Source organism: Heterodontus francisci, chromosome 31, assembly GCF_036365525.1.
Source record: "Heterodontus francisci isolate sHetFra1 chromosome 31, sHetFra1.hap1, whole genome shotgun sequence".
Taxonomy (NCBI): domain Eukaryota; kingdom Metazoa; phylum Chordata; class Chondrichthyes; order Heterodontiformes; family Heterodontidae; genus Heterodontus; species Heterodontus francisci.
In genome coordinates this window covers 42,499,342-42,521,081 of record NC_090401.1, presented here as the reverse complement: position 1 = coordinate 42,521,081, position 21,740 = coordinate 42,499,342, and the positions used below count along the sequence as shown (strand labels likewise).

The window sequence follows — 21,740 nt, the reverse complement described above, 5'->3', positions numbered from 1 at the left end:
AGTTCTGTGATACCATGGCATTGATAGAGTAAACCCCAATGGCCAGCTTATTCTAAGTGCAGCGAGCTTGACCTCACCATTACAAACATAATCTTCCAACAAAATTATAAATTGAAAACAACATGGATGCACCAGAGATCTAAACATTGGACTACATTATTGTATGACAGAGAAACCTCAAGGACATGTCCTCCACCCACTGCCTTAGAGATGCTGAATGCTGGTCAGATCATTGGCTTGTCAAGAACATCATGTCCTTGACGATAACACCTAAAGTGCAACAACATAGAGTCAAACCACAAAGGAAGCTTGATGTAACTATCTTAAAAGACTTGCCAAGAGGCAGGAACTGGAACAAAAATTAGCCATAGAGTTTGCTGGTATCCCAGAAGATAACACAGACATTGAAGATTCTTGGAAGAAGTTAAAGGATGCCACCCATAGCACGGCACCTGAGGTCCTTGGATTCACCAAACTGAAGTACCAAAATTGGTTTGACAACAACGGCCAAGATATAGCCAAGCTACTCAATGATGTGCACAATGCTTACAGATCCTACAAATCTGACAAAAAAATCACCAGCAAGAAAAGCCAGATGCCATCATACAAATCACGCTGCAGGCCAAACTAAGAAAGATGAACAACCAATGGTGGGAGAACAAAGATGCAGAGCTTCAGGAAGCTGCCGTTAAGCATGACCTGCAGGCTCTCCATGATGGTCTCTGATCTGTCTCTGGTCCCAAAACCAACAGTACGATACCCATCCTCTCAGCAGATGACAATCAGCTCTTAACAAACAGGTATGAGATTCCCTCTCGTTGGGCAGAGAATTTTAACTATGTCCTGAACCAAGAATCTACAATGTGTGACAACACCATTGAATTACTTACACAGCATCGTGTTCTGGATGAGATTGCCCTCGATCCATCTCAGCCAATGTCACCAAGGCCATAAAGCAATTGTCTGTGAGTAAGTCTCTGGCAGCCAATGGTATTCCACCTGAAGTATCCAAGTATGGAGGAGCTTACATGGTTAGGAAACTCACTAGCCTCTTCTGTTTAATCTGGAACCAGGGCATTGTGCCCCAAAATTACAAGGATGCTTCCATAACTGACCTGTACAAATGGGAGCGAAGCAAGTCCATCTGTGACAATCATCACGGTATTTTACTTCTCTCTAAAGTGGGAAAATTTTTTGCAAGAGTTATTCTGAACAGGATTGTCACTCATCTTATAGACTTGGTGTATCCAGAATCACAGTGTGGCTTTCATGCTGGAAGAGGAATGATTGACAAGATCTTTCTTGGCGACACATCAAATTCAATAAAAGTCCAGCAAACACATGGTGTTCGTTGACCTGACTAAGGCCTTCAACACAGTAAACCGTGAAGGCCTGTGGAAGGTGCTGTACAAGTATGGCTGCCCTGAAAAGATGATCAGGTTCATCTGTTATTTCATGACAGCACGGTGGCTAGCGTAATGCAGAATCATGTTTTATCAGATGCCGTTCCTGTCACCTTGGCACCAAGCAAGGCTGTCTGATGGCTCCAGTTCTGTTTGCTCTTGTATGCACTCAAAGATTTCAACATAGGGGTACACATTCAGCTCAGGACAGACGGCAACCTCTTCAATCTGCAAGGGTTCAAGGCTCGCATAAAGATCAACAAACAACTACTAAATGAACTCTTGTTTGCCAATGACTGTGCTGTCATTGCACACACTCTGGAGGACATCCAGCTGGTTGTTCACCACTTTGCCCAAGACACAGAACGCTTCAGCCTTACAATTACTCTAAAAAAGATAGAGATTTTGTACCAACCTGCTCCTGGCCACAAACTCCAAGACCCCATAGTCACAATCAACAATATGCCCCTCAACTCAGCTCAGAAGTTCTGCTATCTTGGGAGTATTCTCTCCAACAACACCACATTGGATGATGAAATCGTCCAACACCTGGCAAAAGCAAGCTCAGCATTTGGTAGGCTCATCCACAGGCTTTGGAGAGAGCATGGAGTCTGTCTTAAAGCAAAGATCAAAGTCCACCAGGCAGTAGTTCTCACATCACTTCTCTATGCCTGCGACAACCTACTGCTGTCACATAAAGCAACTAGATGCATTCCACCTTCGTTCTTTAAGATCTATCTGCAACATCAAGTGGAGAACAAAATCCCTAACACAGAAGTTCTTGCAAGCTGTCTAATACCTGGTATCGAGAACATGCTCATGAGAGTTTATCTTCGCTGGATTAGCCATGTGGTTTGCATCGCGGATTCCAGCATACCAGAGGAAGCATTCTCCAGCCAGCTGAGCAGGGGAACCTGAACCGTAGGACGTCCCAAACATGGATACAAAGACATTCTGAAAGCCAATCTTAAGAGCCTGTAAGTTGGACCCCACAACATGAGAAAAACAACCATGGACAGATCCAAATGGAGAAGTCTCTGTTATCAAGAAATCTCAACATTTGAGGAAAACAATCAGGCTCCTACAGAATAAGTGAGCACGCCACAAAGACAGTGCCTTCATATGTAATATTTGCATCGGATCTGCAAATCAAGATTTGGTTTAACATCACATATGAGATGATACCAACCTGGATAGTGAACGACCAGTGTTCTTGCTGAACACTCATCTGTTGAAACAATGGGAGAATCCATCACATCCCAAGGCACTTCACAGGAGTGTTATAAAGCAAAGTTTGACACTGAGCCACATAAGGCAACATTAGGGGCAATAGTCAAAGCTTGGTCATAGAGGTAGGTTTTAAGGAGTGCCCCAAAGAAGGAAAGAGAGGCAGAGAGCTTTAGGGAGGGAATTCCAGAGCTTAGGGCTTAAGCAGCTGAAGGCATGCCGCCAATGATGGAGCAATTAAAATTGGGGATGCTCAAGAGGCCAGAATTAGAGAAGCACAGATATCTTGGAGGGTTGTGAGGCTTGAGGAGTTTCTAGAGATAGGGAAGGGCGCGGCTATGGAGGAATTTGAAAATGAGATGAGAATTTTAAAATTGAGGCATTGCTTAACTGGGAGCCAATGTATATCATCAAGCACAGGGGTGATGGTGAACAGGACTTGGTATGAGTAAGGATACGGGCAGCAGAGTTTTGGAGGAACTGAAGTTTACGCAGGGTAGAATGTGGGTGGTTGACCGTGAGTGTGTTGGAAAAGTCAAGTCTAGGCATGGATGAGGGTTTCAGCGGCAGATCAGCTGAAGCAGGGGCAGAGTCAGATGGTGTTACAGAGGTGGAAATAGGTGGTCTTCGAGATGGCACAGATATGTGGTTGGAAGCTCCTCCTGGGGTCAAATATGACACCAAAGTTATAAGCAGCCTGATTCAGCCACAGACAGTTGCCAGGGAGAGAGATGATGTCAGTAGCTAGGGAATGGAATTTGTATCAGGGACCAAAGACAATGGCTTTGGGCTTCCCAATAGTTAACTGGAGGAAATTTCAGCTCACCTAATATTGGATGCTGGGCATGAATTCTGATAATTTAGCGACAGTGGAGGAGGTGGTGGTGAGGTAGAGCTGGGTATTGTCAGCATACATGTGAAAACTGACGCTGTGTTTTTGAAAGATGTCACCAAAGGGCAGCATGTAGATGAGAAATAGGAGGGGATCAAGGATAGATCCTTAAGGGACACAAGAGTAACAATGCAGGAATGGAAAGAGAAGCCATTGCAGGTAATAATCTGGCTCTGACTTGATAGATAAGAATGAAACAAGGCGAATGCAGTCTCACTCAACTGGACAATGGTGGAGAGGCGTTCAGAAGAGGGTGGCACGGTCAACTATGTCAAAGCTTGAAGAGAGGTTGAGAACATAAGAACTAGGAGCAGGAGTTGGCTGTTCAGCCCCTTGAGCCTGCTCCACCATTCAATACGATCTTGGCTGATCTCATCTGGGCCTCAACTCCAATTTCCAGCCCGTTCTCCATAACCCTTCAACCCATTACTAATTAAGAATCTATCTATCTCCTTAAATTTACTCAAGAGATAGTTTACCTTTGTCTCCTCCCTCATAACTTTCTCACATCCCCACCCTCCCTATTCCTCCCCATTCCTCCTTATTCCCTCTCTCCATCCCTATTCCCCTCTTTAAATGATGCTGATTTCTCACTCTGCGCTTTGCACAGCTGCAGTAAAATTTCCTTCCCTTTAAATTCTAGCCTTCAAGTTTATAAGGGCCAACATTGCAGTCACCTTTTAGATACTTTTTATACCTGACTACATTTCAATGGTCTGTACCGACCGTCTCTTCCCTCCCATCCATCCTCTTAATTGACAACAAGACTGACCAATGATGAGAGCGGAGGCAGGAGGGGGCGTGACTTCCGGTGCGGCGTGTGACGGATTGTGACGGGAGAAAAACAGAGCTCGAGCGGAGTGAGGTTAACGGCAATTTGCGAGCCGTTGGAGCGCGGGAGGGAAGAGTGAGGCTGCGCAGCCCGAGCCCGGGGGGACCGCGCCTGTTGGGTTTTGGGGTTCGAGGAAGATCCTGTTGGGTTTGACCCACCCTCACCATTCTCAGTAGTTGCTCTGTGTGCGAGTGCCGATGATCCGAAAGCTGTGTTCGGGGTCTGGGCTGGGGCTGGGCAGTCGCTTCGGGGGTGTTCGCCTCTCCAAGCGGTTCGTCTTTCTGCTCCTGCTCAGTGCTTTGGTCACTGTGTGCTTCGGGGCCATCTTCTTTCTACCCGATTCCGTACGCCTCCGTCGCTTCTTTTTGTTGCCCACCGAGCCGCAGCACACGGACGGTGTAGGGAGTGGGCTGGGGCCAGGGCCCGCCGCGGGCTCCCGGCACAGACAGACAGAAGCGCACATCGATTCAGTTCGACGAAGACAGGAGGGCAGATTCGGAAAAGAGTCTGTGTCGGAGCAGATCCTCCAGGAGTTGACGGAAAGAGAGCATAGCTCAGAGAATGGGGCAGAGGTGGTGGAAGCTGATAACAGCCGCTACCCGCCACTATTGGAAGTAGGAACAGAGTCGGCAGATCAAGACGTGAGGAGCCACCGGGAGAAAGTCAAAGAGGTGAGAATTGATCTAATCCCAAACGTAAATCGGAACTGAAAATGAGGAGGGCAAAAGGGCTAATCAAAGTTACCGATTCACAAAACCCACTGAAATACTAACAACTGCAAATATACAGCAATGTTAGCGGTTTGGCGCTGCTAGGAGATTGTAGGAACACAATGGAGTCGGCTCACATTGGATTATGTTCACTATCGGGCCAGTTGCATTGCCATTAATTTGGAGCTCTGGATGTCGTAGTGTGGGAGTCCCTTTGTAGATTTTCAGACAGTCGTACTGGGAAGCTGTGTCTGATTACAGTGTTAGTCTAATGGGGATAGTTGGAAACAACCGAAACTGAGGAAATCTATTTGTTTCCAATAATGGTTTGGACAAAAAGCACAGATAAACCAAAGAATATTAAAAACATTCAATGCGCCAACGTTTCTATTTCCTTTTCTTTGTCATTTTTATGAGTTGTAATATGTAGTTTTAGGAGTAGCTTCACTTGATTAGGAGTCAGCCACGACACCTGTCATTGGACTTCCACCTCATGATTCCAATGCTGCACACAATTCGTACCTATGACTCTCAAGTAGTCGCTTGTGCATGGTGACGGCAACATCTTGGGCAACTGCGTTGGTTTGCAGATTTAACTAGGTAGAGGGGAGCTCTTGGACGAACATTCTTGAGTGATGGGGAGACACCTATCTCCCTTGCTACTGCATGCATGTATACTAATGCAGGCAGATATATTTATTTCACCGATTTCAGAGTAGCAAAGTTCTGTGATAGCTGAGGTCATTGGTGCCAGTTTGCCGCATACTGTGGGCCAACCATTGGAACTGGCCATCTTCAGCCATCTGGACTCTGACTTGTCACTGTGTCCTGATGAAGGAAGTCTCTGGAACATCATTCCTCCTCTCTCTACTCATATACTTCATAGAATCATAAAAGCATTTGGTCCATCATGCCTGACTCTTTGAAAGAGCTGTCATGTTTAGTCCCAAACCCCCACTTTTTGTCTTCCCCCTCAAGTTCATTCTAAAAGTACCTGCTCATCTCCCTTTTAAAATTATACCACCTTTTCATGTATTTCAGATTCCAGCAACTCTGAGTGATCTCTTGCTAATTTTAAATCTATGGCTTCTGGTTATTGATTCACTCGCCAGAGGGAATAGTTTTTCTCTATTCGGTTACCTCTGAACTTTCTCTGCTCCAAGGAAAGCATTCCTAACGTTTCCAACCTCTCATACCTGAAGTCCCTCATCCCTGGTAACATCCTGGTAGACATTCTCTTTTCCCTTGCAAAGGCCTTTACATCTTTACTGAAGGATGATGCCCAGAATTGTCCCCAATACTCCAGCTTTGACCTAACCAGTGATTTATGAAGTTCTATCATCATTTCTTTACTTTTACATCCTATTCGTCTATTTATAAATCCAAGTAAACCATTTGCTTTTATAACCACCTTTTCAACTTGTCGTGCTACCTTTTAAGGATTTGTGTATATGGACATCAAGGTCTTTCTGCTCATCTACACTTTTCAAAATCGTACCATTTTATGGTACAATTCTTACATGTTTGTTTTCCCAAAATGCATCATCACTTCACACCATTTTTGTATAGAATTTCATCTGTCATTCCTCTGTCCATTTCACTGTCCTGTTTGTCATCCTGAAGCCTATAACTATTCCTATGCACCTGCTGCCCTTGTCCTAGGTGGTGGAGGTTGTGGATTTAAGAGATACTGTTGAAGTCTTGGCAAGCTGCTGCAGTGCATTCTTAGATAACAGAATACAGCCATGGTGCGTTGGTGGAGGTAGTGGATGGGTTGCTGATTTAGCAGACTGAGTTGTCCTGGATGGTGTTGAACTTCTTGAATGTTGCAGCTGTACCCATCTAGGCAAGTGGAGAATATTGCATCACAACCTTGACTTGTGCCTTATGTGTGATGGGAGGTCAGGAGGTAATCTGTTCACAATACCCAGCTTCTGGCTGCTCTAGTCGCCACAGCAATGATGTGGTTGGACCAATTGAGTTTACCAATGGCAACCCCCCAGGGCATTGATAGTGGGAGACTTGTCATTAGTAATGCCATTGAATGTCATGAGTGGTAAGACTCTTGTGTGAGGTCATTGCCTGGCACTCTTGTGGCACAAATATTACTTGCCACCTGTCAGCTCATGCCTTGATGTAGTCTGTTTTGCAGCATGCAGGCTTGCACTACTAAATCTGAGGATTTGCAAATTGGGCTGAGTACTGCAATCAGCGAACAGCCCTACTTCTGACCTGGTGATGCGGGAAGGTCATTGATAAAACAACTGGAGGTAGTTGTGCTTTGAACACTATCCTGAAAAACTGCAGCATTGTCATGGAGCTGAAATGTTTGATTTCCCGTAACTGCAACTGTTTACCCACTTGCTGGAGCAGCTGGAGAGTTCTCACCCGCCCCACCACCTGGTTCCCAATTCCCAGCTGCAACCAGCTTCCTTTGTGCTAGTTACGACTCCAGCCAGTGGAAACTTTTCTTGCAGCCATCTTCAGCCAGAAGTGCCAAGTGGATGGTTGCAAGATCCTTTCAAGATCCCCAACATCAGATGTCAGTCTTCAGCCAATTCATTTCACTCTGCACAATATCAAGAAATGGCTGAGTCACAGGACACAGCAAAGGTTATGGGCCCTGACAGGTTCATGGCAGGCCTAGCAGTGTAGAATTGTGCCCCAGAACCAGTCTGTGGAATAGCGCGCTCAACTTTAGTACCCGTCCCTAGATGTTAGTGAAGAGGACTTTGCAGGGTCGACTGGGTGTTCCTTTGTCATAAGAGTTGTACAACAGAGTTTGTTATTACAGTTTGAAAAGATGGTGTGGCTTGCTAGGACAGTTGAGACAGCCACATTAGTGTGGGACTGGAGTTGCAAATTGGCAGACCAGGTCAGGACAATGGGTTTACTTCCGTCAGACATTTGTGAATCACTTGGATTTTTACGGGATAATATTGGCAGTTTAATGGTCACTCTTACTGATGCCAGTTTTTTATTTCAGATTTATTTAGGTTTCTTTTTTTAACAATTGAATTTCAGGAACTGCTATCGTGGGATTTGAACTTGTATTCTCTGGATTAATAGTCCCTGTCTCTGGATTACTAGTTCAGTTACATAAATACTACGCTACTGTACCCATTACAGTAAACCTGAAATGTTAACTCTACTTCTTTCTTCACAGGTGCTGCTGAGTGCTTCCAGCATCCTCTAGGTCTTGGATGCATCTTTTGTTTCACTTATTTCTCTCATTATTACATGCTTTTGTCGCGCACTGTACCACTCCTGTCATTTTATCATCTCCTGTCCTCCGCTTAATCACAAGCCACTCATTTATTTTTTTTCTCCCACCCCTTCCTTTTCCGTGGTTCTGTTACTTCTCCCAGTTCTGACACACGTTCCTCTCTCCACAGATGCTCCCTGACCTACTGAGTGTTTCCAGCATTTTTGGTTTTATTTCAGGTTTCCAGCATTGGAATTGCTTTTTGGAATCTTTGATCTAATTGCATGCTTTCGCCGTCCGGCATTACTGTGCAGTTTTAGTTTTCTCTTGGAGATTGTATCAGTCATCTTGCCTTCCTAAGTTATAATTTTAATTTAATTTTTTTTTACAAAGTTTATTTTTAATAAGCTGAGTGGGACCGCCCTGATCTGGTTCCATTCTTATCTATCCAGTCATAGCCAGGGAATCACCTGCAATGGCTTCTCCTCCTCCTCCTCCAGCTCCAACACTCTTACCTCTGGGGCCCCTCAAGGATCCATCCTTGGCTCCCTCCTATCTCTCATCTGCATCATGCTGCTGCTCAATGACATACCAAAAAACTCAGCATCAGGTTCAACATGTATGATGGTGACATCCAACTGTACCCCACCACCATCTCTTTGGTGCTGCCTGACCCCATCCCCCCCAAACTGTCTGTCTGGCTTCCAGTGGGTAAGCAGCAATTTGCTTCAACTACATATGAGGAAGACCCACGCCATTGTCTTTGGCCCCCGCCACTGTGTCCTTCCCTCTCCATGGTAACTGTCTTAGCCTGAACTAGACTGTTAGCAACCTTGGTGTTATATTTGACACTGAAATGAGCTTCCAACCACATAGCCACTCCATCACTAAGACTGCCTGCTTCCATCTCCTTAATCTCTCCTGACTCTGTCCCTGCCTCAGCTCATCTGTTGAAACCTTCATCCATGCCTTAAGCTCTGTTCCAATGCTCCCCTGGCTGGCCTCCCATTTTTCATAAGCTTGAGCTCATCTAAAACTATGCTACCTGTATCCTAACTGGCACCAAGGCCCATCCTAAGAAAAAAACTTTTTTTTCACACCATGAGTGGTTAGGGTTGGAATGCACTGCCTGATGGGGTAGTAGCTTTCAAAAGGGAATTGGATAAATACTTGAAGGAGAAAACAATTGCAGTGATATGGGGAAAGTGCTGGGGAGTGGGAGATTAACTGGGATGCTCTTTGAAAGAGATGACTCAGATTTAATGGGACTGAATGACATCTTTCTGTGCTATACTATGATGAAAAGGTTTTGAAGGTAGAGTGGAACCAGTGACCTTGGGACGTGAGCAGATAGTGGAAAGGTAAAATTACATCAGAAGGACAGAAGCTAACATGATGGATTGACACTAACCCTGCAGAGGAGGAGAAACTGAGTTCGTGGAAGCCAATAGAAGCAGTTCACTCGCATTTTCTGTGTAGAAAATGATGGCAAAGTAGTTACAGTAAAGCTCCTAAGCCAATGACTAATGGATTTTGGCCAAGGTGCTTGCAGACTTCTGTGCAAGATCCATTTCAGATGTTCAGCAAAGCTAATAAACTGGCAGAACTGTATATATCAACAGCATGTATTTATAAATATAACTACTTGTATTTACATAGCACCTTTAATGTAATAAAACATCCCAAGACGTGTTACAGAGCATTATAAAACAAAGTATGACACCGAGCCACAAAAGGAGATAATAGGTCAGATGACCAAAGCTTGGTCAAAGAGGTAGGTTTTAAGGAGTGTCTTAAAGGAGGAAAGCGAGGTGGGGGATATTTCAGAGCTTGGGGCCTAGAGAACTGAAGATGTGGCCACCAATGATGGAGTGATTAAAATCGGAGGTGCTCAAGAGGCCATAATTAGAGGAGCGCATGTATCTTGGAGGGTTCTGGAGCTGGAGGAGATTAGAGAGATAAGGAGGGGTGAGGCCATGGAGGGATTTGAAAACAAGGATGATAAAGTATCTTTAACATCAAAAGTGACCCAAGGAGCATCACAGAGAATGAAAAAAAATTCTTTGTTCCAAAAAAAATAAAATATTAGGAGGAAGTAACCAAAAGGCCTTAAAACATCAGGGAATGGGAGTGGATATGGAGGAAATTAAAGAATGGTATAAATGGGTATTGAGCCAAGGCAGGTTGATGGAGTTAAGGTGCAGATCAGCCATGTTCTTATTGAATGACACAACAGGCTCAAGCGCTGAATGGCCTACTCTTCTTCTGTTTTTAAATCCAGAGCATGGGGCCCAGATGGCTGAAGGCATGGTCAACAGTGATGGGGCAAATGGAGGGAGAAGATGTACAAGATGTCTTAGTTAGAGAAACAGAGCTCAGTGGGGTTGGTGGTAGGGGTGTTCTCAGCCTGGAAGAGATTGCCAGGCTATAGAAGGATTGGAGGATTAGGAGCTGCCACAAGTCAGTGGAGACCTTTGTGCGGGATGGAGTGCTGGCAACAGAGTTTTGGATGAGCTGAAGTTAACGGAAGGTGAAAATCTGGTCAGGAGAGCATTGGAGTAATTGAGTCAGGAGGTGACCAGTCTGGATGAGGGTTTCAGCAGCTGATGAGCTTGGGTAGGGATGGGTATTCGTGGCATTATGGAGTTGGAAGTACTTAGTCTTTGTGGTAGAGGGGATATGGGTTAAAAACTCAGTCTGGCATCAAATAGAATGCTTAGGTTGTGAGCAGAGCTGTTCAGCTTGAAACAGTGGTCGGGAGTGGAGTTTGTGGCAAGGTCAAGAATTTGTGATGGGGGCGAAAGATGATGGCATCCATTGTCCTGATGTGTAACTGGATGAAATTGTAGCCCATCAGAGAGTGGCTGTTGGACAAGCAACCTGAATACAGAGGGGCCAGGTAGAGCTGGCTGTCATTAGTGTGGAGGCTGAACCCATATCTGCTGATGTTGTCATCCAGGGGCAACAGATTAGAAAGAAGTCGAGGGTGATTGGTAGATCCTTGATGGGGGGGGTTGCTGAGGTTCCACAGGTAATTTCGGATGTGGGAAGAAAATTCATTGCTGGAAATGCTGCAGGTGTGATTGGATAGGTAAGTGTGGGACTAAACGAGGATAGTCCCACTGAACTAGATGACCGAGGATAAGCGTTTGAGGCAGATAATAGCTTTGATTGTGAAATCGGCTGCAGACCCGACAAGGAAGGATAATGCACCATGGTCAGAGTTATAGAGGATGTCATACAATTTTGATTAGGGCTGTTTTGGTGCTGTGGAAGGTGCAGACATTTGCCATATTTTACATCTCTGCTGTGACAAGTGGCGTTACCCAGAGAACTGTATTAGGGCCTCAGCATTTTATTATATCAATGACTCCGATGAAGAAATGAGATTGTCGATGATACTAAATTAGCAGGCGTGGTAAGCTTTGTATATTGGAGCAGGAAGTTACAAAGGAACATGGTCAGAGTGAGTGTGCAAAATTGGCAGTTGGAGTTCAGTGTGGGGAAGCATGAGGTCATCCACTTTGGACCTAAGAATGACATCTGAATTGTTTTTGCATGATGAATGACTAGGAGTTATGAAGGAGCAAAGGATTTGGGTGTCCAGGTACATTGATCATGAGAAGCTAGTGCACAGTAAGAGTAATCAAAAAGGCCTTTATCTGAAGGGGACTGGAAAAAAAAAAAGTTGTGGAACCTTGGTCAGATGCAAATTAGATTATTGCATTCAGCTCTGGGTGCCAACCCAGGAAGGATATATAGGCTGTGGCTGCTAATGCAGATTCAGCAGAATGACACCAGGGCTTAAAGGGTTAGGTTATGAGAACAATTGGATAAACTAGGGTTAAGGAGGTTGAAGGATGATCTGAGATGTTCAAAATGATAAAAGGGTTTAATAGTGAAATTATTTTCTCTGGTGGCAGAATCAAGAAGAAGTGGGTGCAATCTTAAAATTAGAGCTTAGCTAGTATGGAGTGAAATTGAGAAGCATTTTTCCCACACAGGCAAGTGGAACTCTTTCAATCGCCTCCCCTGCAAAATAAAAGGCTATGGATGCTGAGTTAATTGAAATTTTCAAGAGGGAGAATAATAGATTTTTCTCGAGTGTTAAGGGGTATGGAGAAAAGGTGGGTAAATAGATTTGAGGTAGAGGTCAGCCATGATCTAATTGAATGGTGGAACGGGCTTGAGAGGCTCCTTTTCATGAGTCTGATTTTCATTCACCTTTTCCAGGATGTGTGATTTGTGAAATATGTTGGCCATTGTTTTTTTATCGTCTATTTGAAGTTAGCTAATTACTTCAGTGCATTAGATCCTGTAAGAGGTGCAGTGGAATCTTATGTACTGTGTAACTGATTTAAACCTGATTGACCTATGAGCCAGGATTAGCGCATCTATGCAGGTACTTGTAACTAACTTCATTGACTGCTCTTCCATACGCATCTTGTAGTAATAAAGCAAATTGTGCAGTTAACCAATACTGCACAAATTTATTTGCAAATCCGTTACCAAAATAAGGGAAAGCAATGTATTTCCATAGTACAAGAACAAAGTACTGCAGATGCCGGAAATCTGAAATAAAAATGGGAAATGCTGGAAATACTCGGTCTGGCAGCATCTGTGGAGAGTTAGTGTTTTGGGTTGGTGATTCTTTGTCCGAATTGGAAGAGCTTAGAGATGGTAACAGCTGTTCAGCCAGGCAGTGAAAAGGGCAGTGGGTGGGGAGGGGGGGCTGGGGATGGTGAGGAAAGACCAAATGGGAAGGTCTGTAATAGGATGGAATGCAGGAGAAAATAAAATGATAGAAGGGATGATGGTGAAAGGCAAAAAGATAAAGTAATGGGGCAACCAAAGAAACAAAAGCTGTGTAGAGCAGGTGTAGGTGGGAAGGCAGAATCATCAACAGCTGCTGTCCAAAAAAAGGAAGGAGCAGAGGTTATGATCTGAAATTGTTAAACTCACTGATTCCGGAAGGTTGAAAGGTGAGGTGTTCTTCAAGCAGTATATATTTCGGTATTTGATTGAACTGTGCAGTATTTCATGGATTATTTTTCCAGTTTCTATGTACGCACAATACATGAGTGCTAGTTGAAGAAATAGAGAAGTACTTAACAAAGACAGGAACATCTGAAATTCAACTTTGAATGTTACAATTTATTTCTATGAAATTCAATGTTTAATTCAGATTGGATTTTTTTTTTGCAGATAGCATTTTTAAAAAAACAATTAAATTGTTAGGTTGAATTTACATTGAGAACTTTTTAATACTAATAATTTACAGGACATCTAGCAATTTTAGGTACCTTAGATTGTTTTTAGGTTTATTGGTGTTTATCAGTCAATGTATAATCACAAGACACTGTTACCCAGGACTGTTAACAATAGGGCTTCTCTTGTTGTCAGACCTGCATATGGCATTTTTCACACAAGACCCTGTCACACTGCTTCCATAATTTTTGGTAGATGTACTGAATATGCTGAAAGGAGGCCAAATATAATTACACTGGGGCCTCGCTGTAATATCTCGAGACCACATTATAGGTGAGATCGCATTCTGACAAGGTCCTTTCAAAAGTGTCAAGCCATCAGCCAGAATAATGCCGAACTTCAGATAAACCGATGAAAACAACTTCAAACAGATAAACCATCCGATCTGATATAAACTAACAGACTTCCAGTAACATGAAGAGAATCAATTCAAATAAATGAAATTATATTTCTTGTAACAAAATGTGAATATACATGTACAATTGAACTATTTAAATCCACAGTCAGTTCTCGCTTATACAAAAATATTGAGTGCACAGTCGAAAAATCGTAGTTCATTTATTGAACATATGGATGCGTGTTGACGAAATCAGTAATTTTTAACTGCTTACATTTACTCCCTACCCCTGCCTTTGTGAGATGTAGGATGTTCTGAAATTGTCACACTGGCAGTAGTTGATTTTTCGTTGGCTTCCAACCATCTCTGCAATTCCTCCAGATAGTGGACGTCTATATGGAATGATGGCAGTGACTCGGTCTTGACATGTCGTCATCTTCAGCTGGCTGGAGGTCTTGAGAGTTTTCATCTGTTACACTGGCCAATATTTCTTCATCTGTCGTCTTGGTCGATATTCAGCCATGCATTGATGTCCGTATTTAATTTGGCTCCAAGTATGGGCCTGACCCTGTTTAGATCGTGGGCATTGAATCCATTATAGTTTTTTATTTGTTTGTGGGATGTGGGCGTCGCTGGCTCAGCCAGCATTTATTGCCCATCCCTGAACTGAATGGCTTGCTAGGTCATTTTAAGAGTCAGCCACATTACTGTCTGGAGTCACATGTAAGAACAGCAGATTTCCTTCCCTAAAGGGCATTATTGAACCAGATGGGTTTTTACAACAATCGTCAATGGTTTCATGGTCACCATAAGACTATTTAATTCCAGATTTATTGAATTCAAATTTTTACCATCTACTGTTTTGGGATTCAAACCCATGTCCTGAGAGCATTAGCCTAGGCTCTGGACTACTAGTCCAGTGACATCACTATGCCACTTGCCTCCCCTCATGATTTCTTCTTCAGGTGCAGCCTTCAAAATCCTCCTTGTTGTCGCTGTTGGTTTCCAAGGCATGCTTTGAGTTTTTGATAGTTGATTAGCGCTTCTTGCCATGCACGGCTGCATATGTGGATTCCCTTTTTCATGTTGAATTTCTCTAGGCAAGTTGTTATGTCCTTATTGTCCACCATTCTCTTGATCAGTTCTTCTTTGTAGTTACGTTTGAAGTTCGATATGATGTCTTGGTCAAGGGGTTGAATTTTTGAAGCAGTGTTTCTTGGCAGATAGACGCATTTGCTGCTCCCATTTCATGTTACCAGGTTCTCTGGGGATGGGTGTGCAGTACAGTTGTCAAGCAGCAAGATGGCCTTCTTTGGTAGTTTGTTCTGTCTGAGATGTTTTCTGACATTTGGTATGAATTTATGATGGAACCAGTTGTTGAAAATGGATGAAGTCATCAAGGTTTTGGTGCTATTTGAGTATTGGCATGGTAGTAATTAAAGGTTCAGAAGATAGAAGCAGTGTAGTTTAGTGAATTTTCTGATGACTTAAGGATAGCTTGTGTCAACCAGCTTTGTTACAGCGAAGGAGGACTGTCAACCTTGCCTTTCTCTGTTTAAATCCAGGCATTTTGTTGATGTCATTTCTTGTTGCCAGTGTCTTGTAATGTTTTGTAGTACAGGGCTGTCTCGTCGCAGTTGTAGATTTGTTCTTCGATGTATCCTTCTTCGTCTAAAATCTTATTTAATTCAGCGGGAAATAATGTTGCAGCTGGATCACTTGTGGACAGTTCTCTTTTATAGTAAAATGTGAAGTGCTATTACAGTTCTTGAATTTTTTTATTCATTCATGGGATTTGTGTGTCACTGGCTCGGGCAGCATTTATTGCCCATCCCTAATTGCCCGTGAGAAGGTGGTGGTGAGCTGCTTTCTTGAACCGCTGCAGTCCATGGGCGGTAGGTACACCCACAGTGCTGTTAGGAAGGGAGTTCCAGGATTTTAACTCAATGACAGTGAAGGAATGGCGATATAGTTCCAAGTCATGATGGTGTGTGGCTTGGAGGGGAATTTGCATTTGGTGGTCCCATGTTCCCATGCATTTGCTGCCCTTGTCCTTCTAGTTGGTAAAGGTCACGGGTTTGGGAGGTGCTGTCTAAGGAGCCTTGGTGCGTTGCTGCAGTGCATCTTTGTAGATGGTACACACTGCTGCCACTGTGCATCTGTGGTGGAGGGAGTGAATGTTGAAGGGGTGCTAATTAAGCGGGCTGCTTTGTCCTGGATGATGTCAAGGTTCTTGCGTTTTGTTGGAGCTGCACCCATCCAGGCAAGTGGAGAGTATTCCATCACACTCCTGACTTGCGCCTTGTATGGTGAACAGGCTTTGGGGAGTCAGAGGTTTTATATGGCTACTCCAGTTCAGTTTCTGGTCAATGGTAACCCCTAGGATGTTGATAGTGGGGCATTCAGCGATGGTAATACCATTGAATGTCAAGGGGAGATGGTTAGATTCTGTCTTGTTGGAGATGGTCATTGCCTGGCACTGGTGTGGCGTGAATGTTTCTTGCCGCTTGTCAGCCCAAGCCTGGATATTATCCAGGTCTTGCTGCATTTTTACATGGACTGCTTCAGTATCTGAGGAGTTGCGAATGATGCTGAACATTGTGCAATCATCAGCGAACCACCTTTGAGTGAAGGAAGGTCATTGAAGCAACTGAAGATGGTCCAGTTCCGAAGAAGGGTCACTGACCCGAAACGTTAACTCTACTTCTCTTTCCACAGATGCTGCCAGACCTGCTGAGCGGTTCCAGCATTTCTTGTTTTTATTTCAGATTTCCAGCATCCGCAGTATTTTGCTTTTATTTTATATTATTATGAAGATGGTTGGGTCTAGGGCACTACTCTGAGGAACTCCTGCAGCGATTGATGATTGATATGTAACGACCACAACCATCTTCCTTTGCACTAGGTATGACTCCAATCTTATTAACCATCCTTTGCTGGCTTCAAACTGTACTGGGACACTGGTACAGGTATTTTCATTTATTGTTGGCAAAACATCTTAGCCTGAGTTTGAATAACAGGACTGGATATGGTACACCTTTGGCGCTCTGCTGGGTGAGCCACATGTGTATAGCTTTGTCGAGAGGTGTGTTGTCAGTATTTTGGGCTTTCTTGCTTGGCCACCTTCATCAATCTCTATCTTCTTGACTTATCTTTAAGCCACCCATGCTTTGATTCAGCGATTTCCCCATTTTCTTTCAAAACTGATGCTGGCTTAGCACCTGCCTTGATCTGGTTGGCGATTTTCTGCTTCTCGGCGATGGTATAAGATTTTCTTTCGTGATTTAGTAGATGTGATTTTGCATTGACCGTTGCATGGGTACAAGTACAAATGGCCCTTTCCTAAATTTGACCTGTTTTTATACAAAGGAAAAATGGCATTCAGTAATGGGAAAATTTCACTGGCTAAGTCACGAGGCTGCCATCTCATTGGTTCTAAATCTAACTACATGTTTTATCAAAAATGTATTAATAGTGTAACTGATCCAGCAATGAATAAAGAACAGTTTTCTGAATATTTTAATTAATTTTTTCCACATAAAGTATGACCTGAAATTGAAAAGTTTGACCGTTTCATTTTATTGAATTGCTTGTTGGAAGGCGATAAATTTAAATAAAGATCTTTGGGGTCCAAGACAGAGCTATGTTCTATCGAGTTCTGCATTATAGTGGAGCCCCAATGTATCAAACTGCTTTATTTTACAGGCAAAAACACACAGTAATAATGCATTTACAATCAAATTACAATTTAATACCACTAATTTTCTTGGTTCTGATGAAAGGCCATTGACCTGAACTGTTAACCCTAGCTTCCTCTCTCCAGATACTGTATGACATGTTGAGTCTTTCTAGCATTTTCTGTTTTTAGTGCAGATTCTCAGCATCTGCAGTATTTTGCTTCATTAACTTTTGTTTCTTATGAACAAGAAAAACAACAACTATGCCACTGTCTCTATCAGAGCTCTCGATATTTTCTTAGCTGGTTAGATCAGTAATAAAGCTATCTGTAGGTCTAGCTGGTGCACTCTATTGAACGGGTGAATCTGCTTGTGAAATGAGTCTCCATATTCCACAAACTGGTCCTTCTAGCTTTAGAACATAACCACCTCCACCCCCATCTCCCATCCTCTTGCTGTTGTGGTAACTTTAATTCTCTGAGCTGGATTTTAATCTAAAAGTAAAATTTTTCATATAACTCATGCCAAGACCCTTTCTATGACCAAAAAAGTCAGAAATCCTGAAAGGTACACTGAACTTCTAGAAGACTTGCTAATGCAGTAAATACATTATTGGTACAGGGTTATTCTGGCAAAAACTTAAACTTACCTGTGTTTGATCTGTAAATCCATGGTGTCTGTAAGATGTGGATTCCAGTTGAAATGGGGAAATATGAGTAGGATCTTATTTACACCTGAAGCATCAAAATATGCAACCAAAAATGCACTTTGTTAGACTACTTTGATTCATGCTAATATTTGATCTTCACAAAAGCAGCCAACTTATGTTTCTAAGAAAACAAAGTAATTGGTAATTACGCCCATTGAATACACAGGTTGTATGCAATTTGAATTTTTCCTTGACGGTAATTGGGCAAATTTGGAGATTGATGCAGTCTTGCAGTCCACGTTAATCAACCATAAGCATTTATGTTGCACACAAAAACACTTTGATTTCACCAGTATATCAACTATAGAATACTTGTTCTATATCCATACCTATTCCTAGATTCTTGTACTTAAAGATGTTTGTCTCTTATATTTTTAAAGGAGATAGCTCATCTTGTGGTAAACTGCTTTTTCTAGGAATTTATTCTATATGCCCACAAAAATGGGGAAACATTTTTGTATCTCTGATTTTACTTGAATTTGATAATTGTGTAGCTCTGTGATCAGTCTAATTTAATTAACCTGTTTACATTTTGATTGTCCATGGTAGTCATTATTTGAAAAACGTGCTGTATGTTCTTGAAATGAAATAAAGTTTGATTGTGTATCTTGCTTAATAAACTAAAGCCCCTGGACTAGAAGCTGAGCATCTTGGTTCAGGAGCAATGGAATAGGAAAAACTGAGGATGGGTCGCAGCATTAATTAAAGATTCCATTCCAGAACCAGAAAATAGTGATGGTGCAAAAGCGGAGTTAAGGAAATTAATGTCAAGGAGAATGGACCTGTAACTCTAATACAAGTATATTATGGACTGGAGATCCTGGAAAGGAGATAAATTACAGAAAAATGCAAAATCAATCGTCATAATCTGTTTTATGATATAATTTGATATTGGAGAAACTGGGACTGTCCAGTAGAAGAGGTTAAGATGATATCTAATAGATATATTTTAAATGAGGAAGATTTTGGAAAAGCTGTTTTCAGCGGCTGAGCTGGGAGCTAGCAGGCATAATTTTCAGATCATCAAAAGAATGCAGTTAATTAGGACATGCAGTAGGGGGATGGCAGTATAGTGGTAATGTTAGTGGACTAGTATTCCATTCATGGAGACATGAGTTCGTCTTCCACTATGGCAGCTGGGGCAATTTAAATTTAATTGATAAATCTGGAATAAAATGCTAGTCTCATTAATACTGAGCATGAAACTGCCAGATTGTTGTTAAAAACTCATCTGGTTCATTAATGCGTTTCATGGGAGAAAATTGCCATCCTTACCTAGTTTGTCCTACATGTGATGGCAGATCCACAGCAATATTGTTGACTTTTAACGGCCCTCTGAAATGGCATAACACGTCACTTTGGTTTATCAAACCGCTACAGGGGGACAAGAAAGCATTGTGGGTGTACCTACATCATATGGACTGCAGCGGTTCAAGAAGGTGGCTCACCATCACCTCAGGGCAGTTAGAGGTGGACAATAAATGCTCTAAACGTCTTGATCATGCCCCCTACATTTATGTCCAAATTGTTAATATATAGCACAAAAAGTAGGGGACGTAGACCACATCAACTGCACTACCCTCATCAATCCTCCTTGTTACTACATAAAAAATTCGATCTAGTTGGTCAGACAAGATCTTCCTTTAACAAATACATGCTGACTATCCTTAATTAATCTGTGCCCTTCCAAATGGCAGTTTATCCTGTCTCTCAGAATTGATTTCTATAATATGCCCACTACTGAGGTTAGACTGACTGGCCTGTAATTATTTGATCTATCCCTCACTCCCTTTTTAAACAAAGGTACAATGTTCGTAGTCCTCCAGTTCTCCGGCACCGCACGTGCAGGGAGGACTGGAAAATGATGGTCAGACCCTCTGCTATTGCCTCCCTGGCTTCTTTTAACAGCTTGGGGTACGTTTCATCCAGCCCTGGTGATTTATCTACCTTCAAGGATGCTAATCCCATTAATACTTCCTCTCTCTCTATGTTTATCACATTCAATCCGATAAGTATCTGGATAAAAAAAATTGTAGGGTTACAGGTTAAAGGTGGGAGAGTGGGACTTCTCTTGCAGAGAACTGGTGCGTGTTCGACAGGCTAAATGGCCGCCTCCTGTGCTGTAAACATTATTATAAATTTAATATAGAATAAGTTTTGCAGTTAGTAAATGGAAAAATGTTGAATGGCTGATACTCTGGGTGACGTATATACTAGAAAATATAGATTGCTGCTTATATGAGAACTAAGGAAAACGTTTGTGTGGCATTGTGTTCTGTACTACTACAATGCTATAATAGAACCTGGCTGATTCCTAGGCCCACATAGCTTGCACGATAAAGCCTGGCTCAGGGATAATATTAAAACCTGACCCAACCGCAGCCAACCCGAACCTGACCCAGGCCTGAGTCCTTTAATTTTCTTTCATGCCCAACCTGAAAATATCAAACATTTATTAATAAAGAACAATAAAATCGTGTCAAAACGTAGATTAACAAGAAAACTATACAAAACAAAACCCGACCGCAGTCAACCCGACCCGAGCCTGAATGCTGGACACCGAATATAGACCCGACTGGACCTGAACCTGATACATTTGGTCGGGTAGCCAGGCTTTATTGCACGAAGCACAGTGATAGATTTATAATCTAACTGTTTTACTGTAGGTTTATATTTTTACTGTTATACTCTTTTGTTTTTCTCCATACTTGGTTTTTACTGATTCTATAATGTTTCCCTTATGAGTTATCAAAAATAAATGAAGTAACATTTAAAAACTTTTTCAGATCTCTGTGGAATTTGTGTCTCATAGCAGACATTGTCATTCTGTTACATCGTTATGGAGATGTTTTCATTACCACGTGTTTCTTTGTTTCAAGCCCAGTTGCTATATTATAACACCTTTGATTAAATCAGCTGTCTGAGTCATACAATTTTATGATGGTTCAAATTGAAAAAATTGGAAACTATCCATGTTGCATGGAGCTTATGAGAACAAAATAACATGACAAAATCAAACTTTTCAATCTCATTAACCTTCCTCCATCATGAAGTCATAGATGGAATAAAATTCCTTGTTTTGATTTGAACTATTAGTGGCTAGCAAAGGGAACCCAACAGTCTTTTATAAAGGTATAAATACTAATATGGTACTCAAAGGGTGGGGCCAATTGGGGACCAAAAAGGAGATCATCTTGTAGAGGCAGAGGGCATAGCTGAGGTAGAATCATAAAGTTTCAGCCACAGAAAGAGGCCACTTGGCCCATCGTGACTGCCGGCCGAAAAGCGATCCACCTGTTCTAATCCCACCTTCCAGCATTTGGTCTGTAGCCCTGCAGCTCACGGCAGTTGAGGTGCATATCCAGACTCCTTTTGAATGAGTTGAGGGTTTCTGCCTCAGCTACCCTTTCAGGCAGTGAGTTCCAGACCCCCACCACCCTCTGGGTGAAAAAGTTTTTCCTCATCTCCCCTCTAATTTTT

The 21,740-nt window shown here is 42.6% G+C and overlaps 1 protein-coding gene across 3 annotated transcripts in view; it reads left to right on the top strand.

Annotated features, from left to right (window-relative positions):
- Positions 1-4,350: 4,350 nt before the first annotated feature.
- Positions 4,351-21,740, top strand: part of LOC137347195 (mannosyl-oligosaccharide 1,2-alpha-mannosidase IA-like) — a 220,230-nt gene continuing 202,840 nt past the window's right edge. For all 3 annotated transcript variants that reach the window (XR_010968907.1, XM_068011410.1, XM_068011409.1), the window contains exon 1: positions 4,351-5,025. Coding sequence is in view for 2 of the 3 variants with exons in the window: in XM_068011410.1 (XP_067867511.1) it covers positions 4,552-5,025 (474 nt within the window). In the remaining variant the exon portion in view is untranslated. The remainder of the gene's footprint in view (positions 5,026-21,740) is intronic.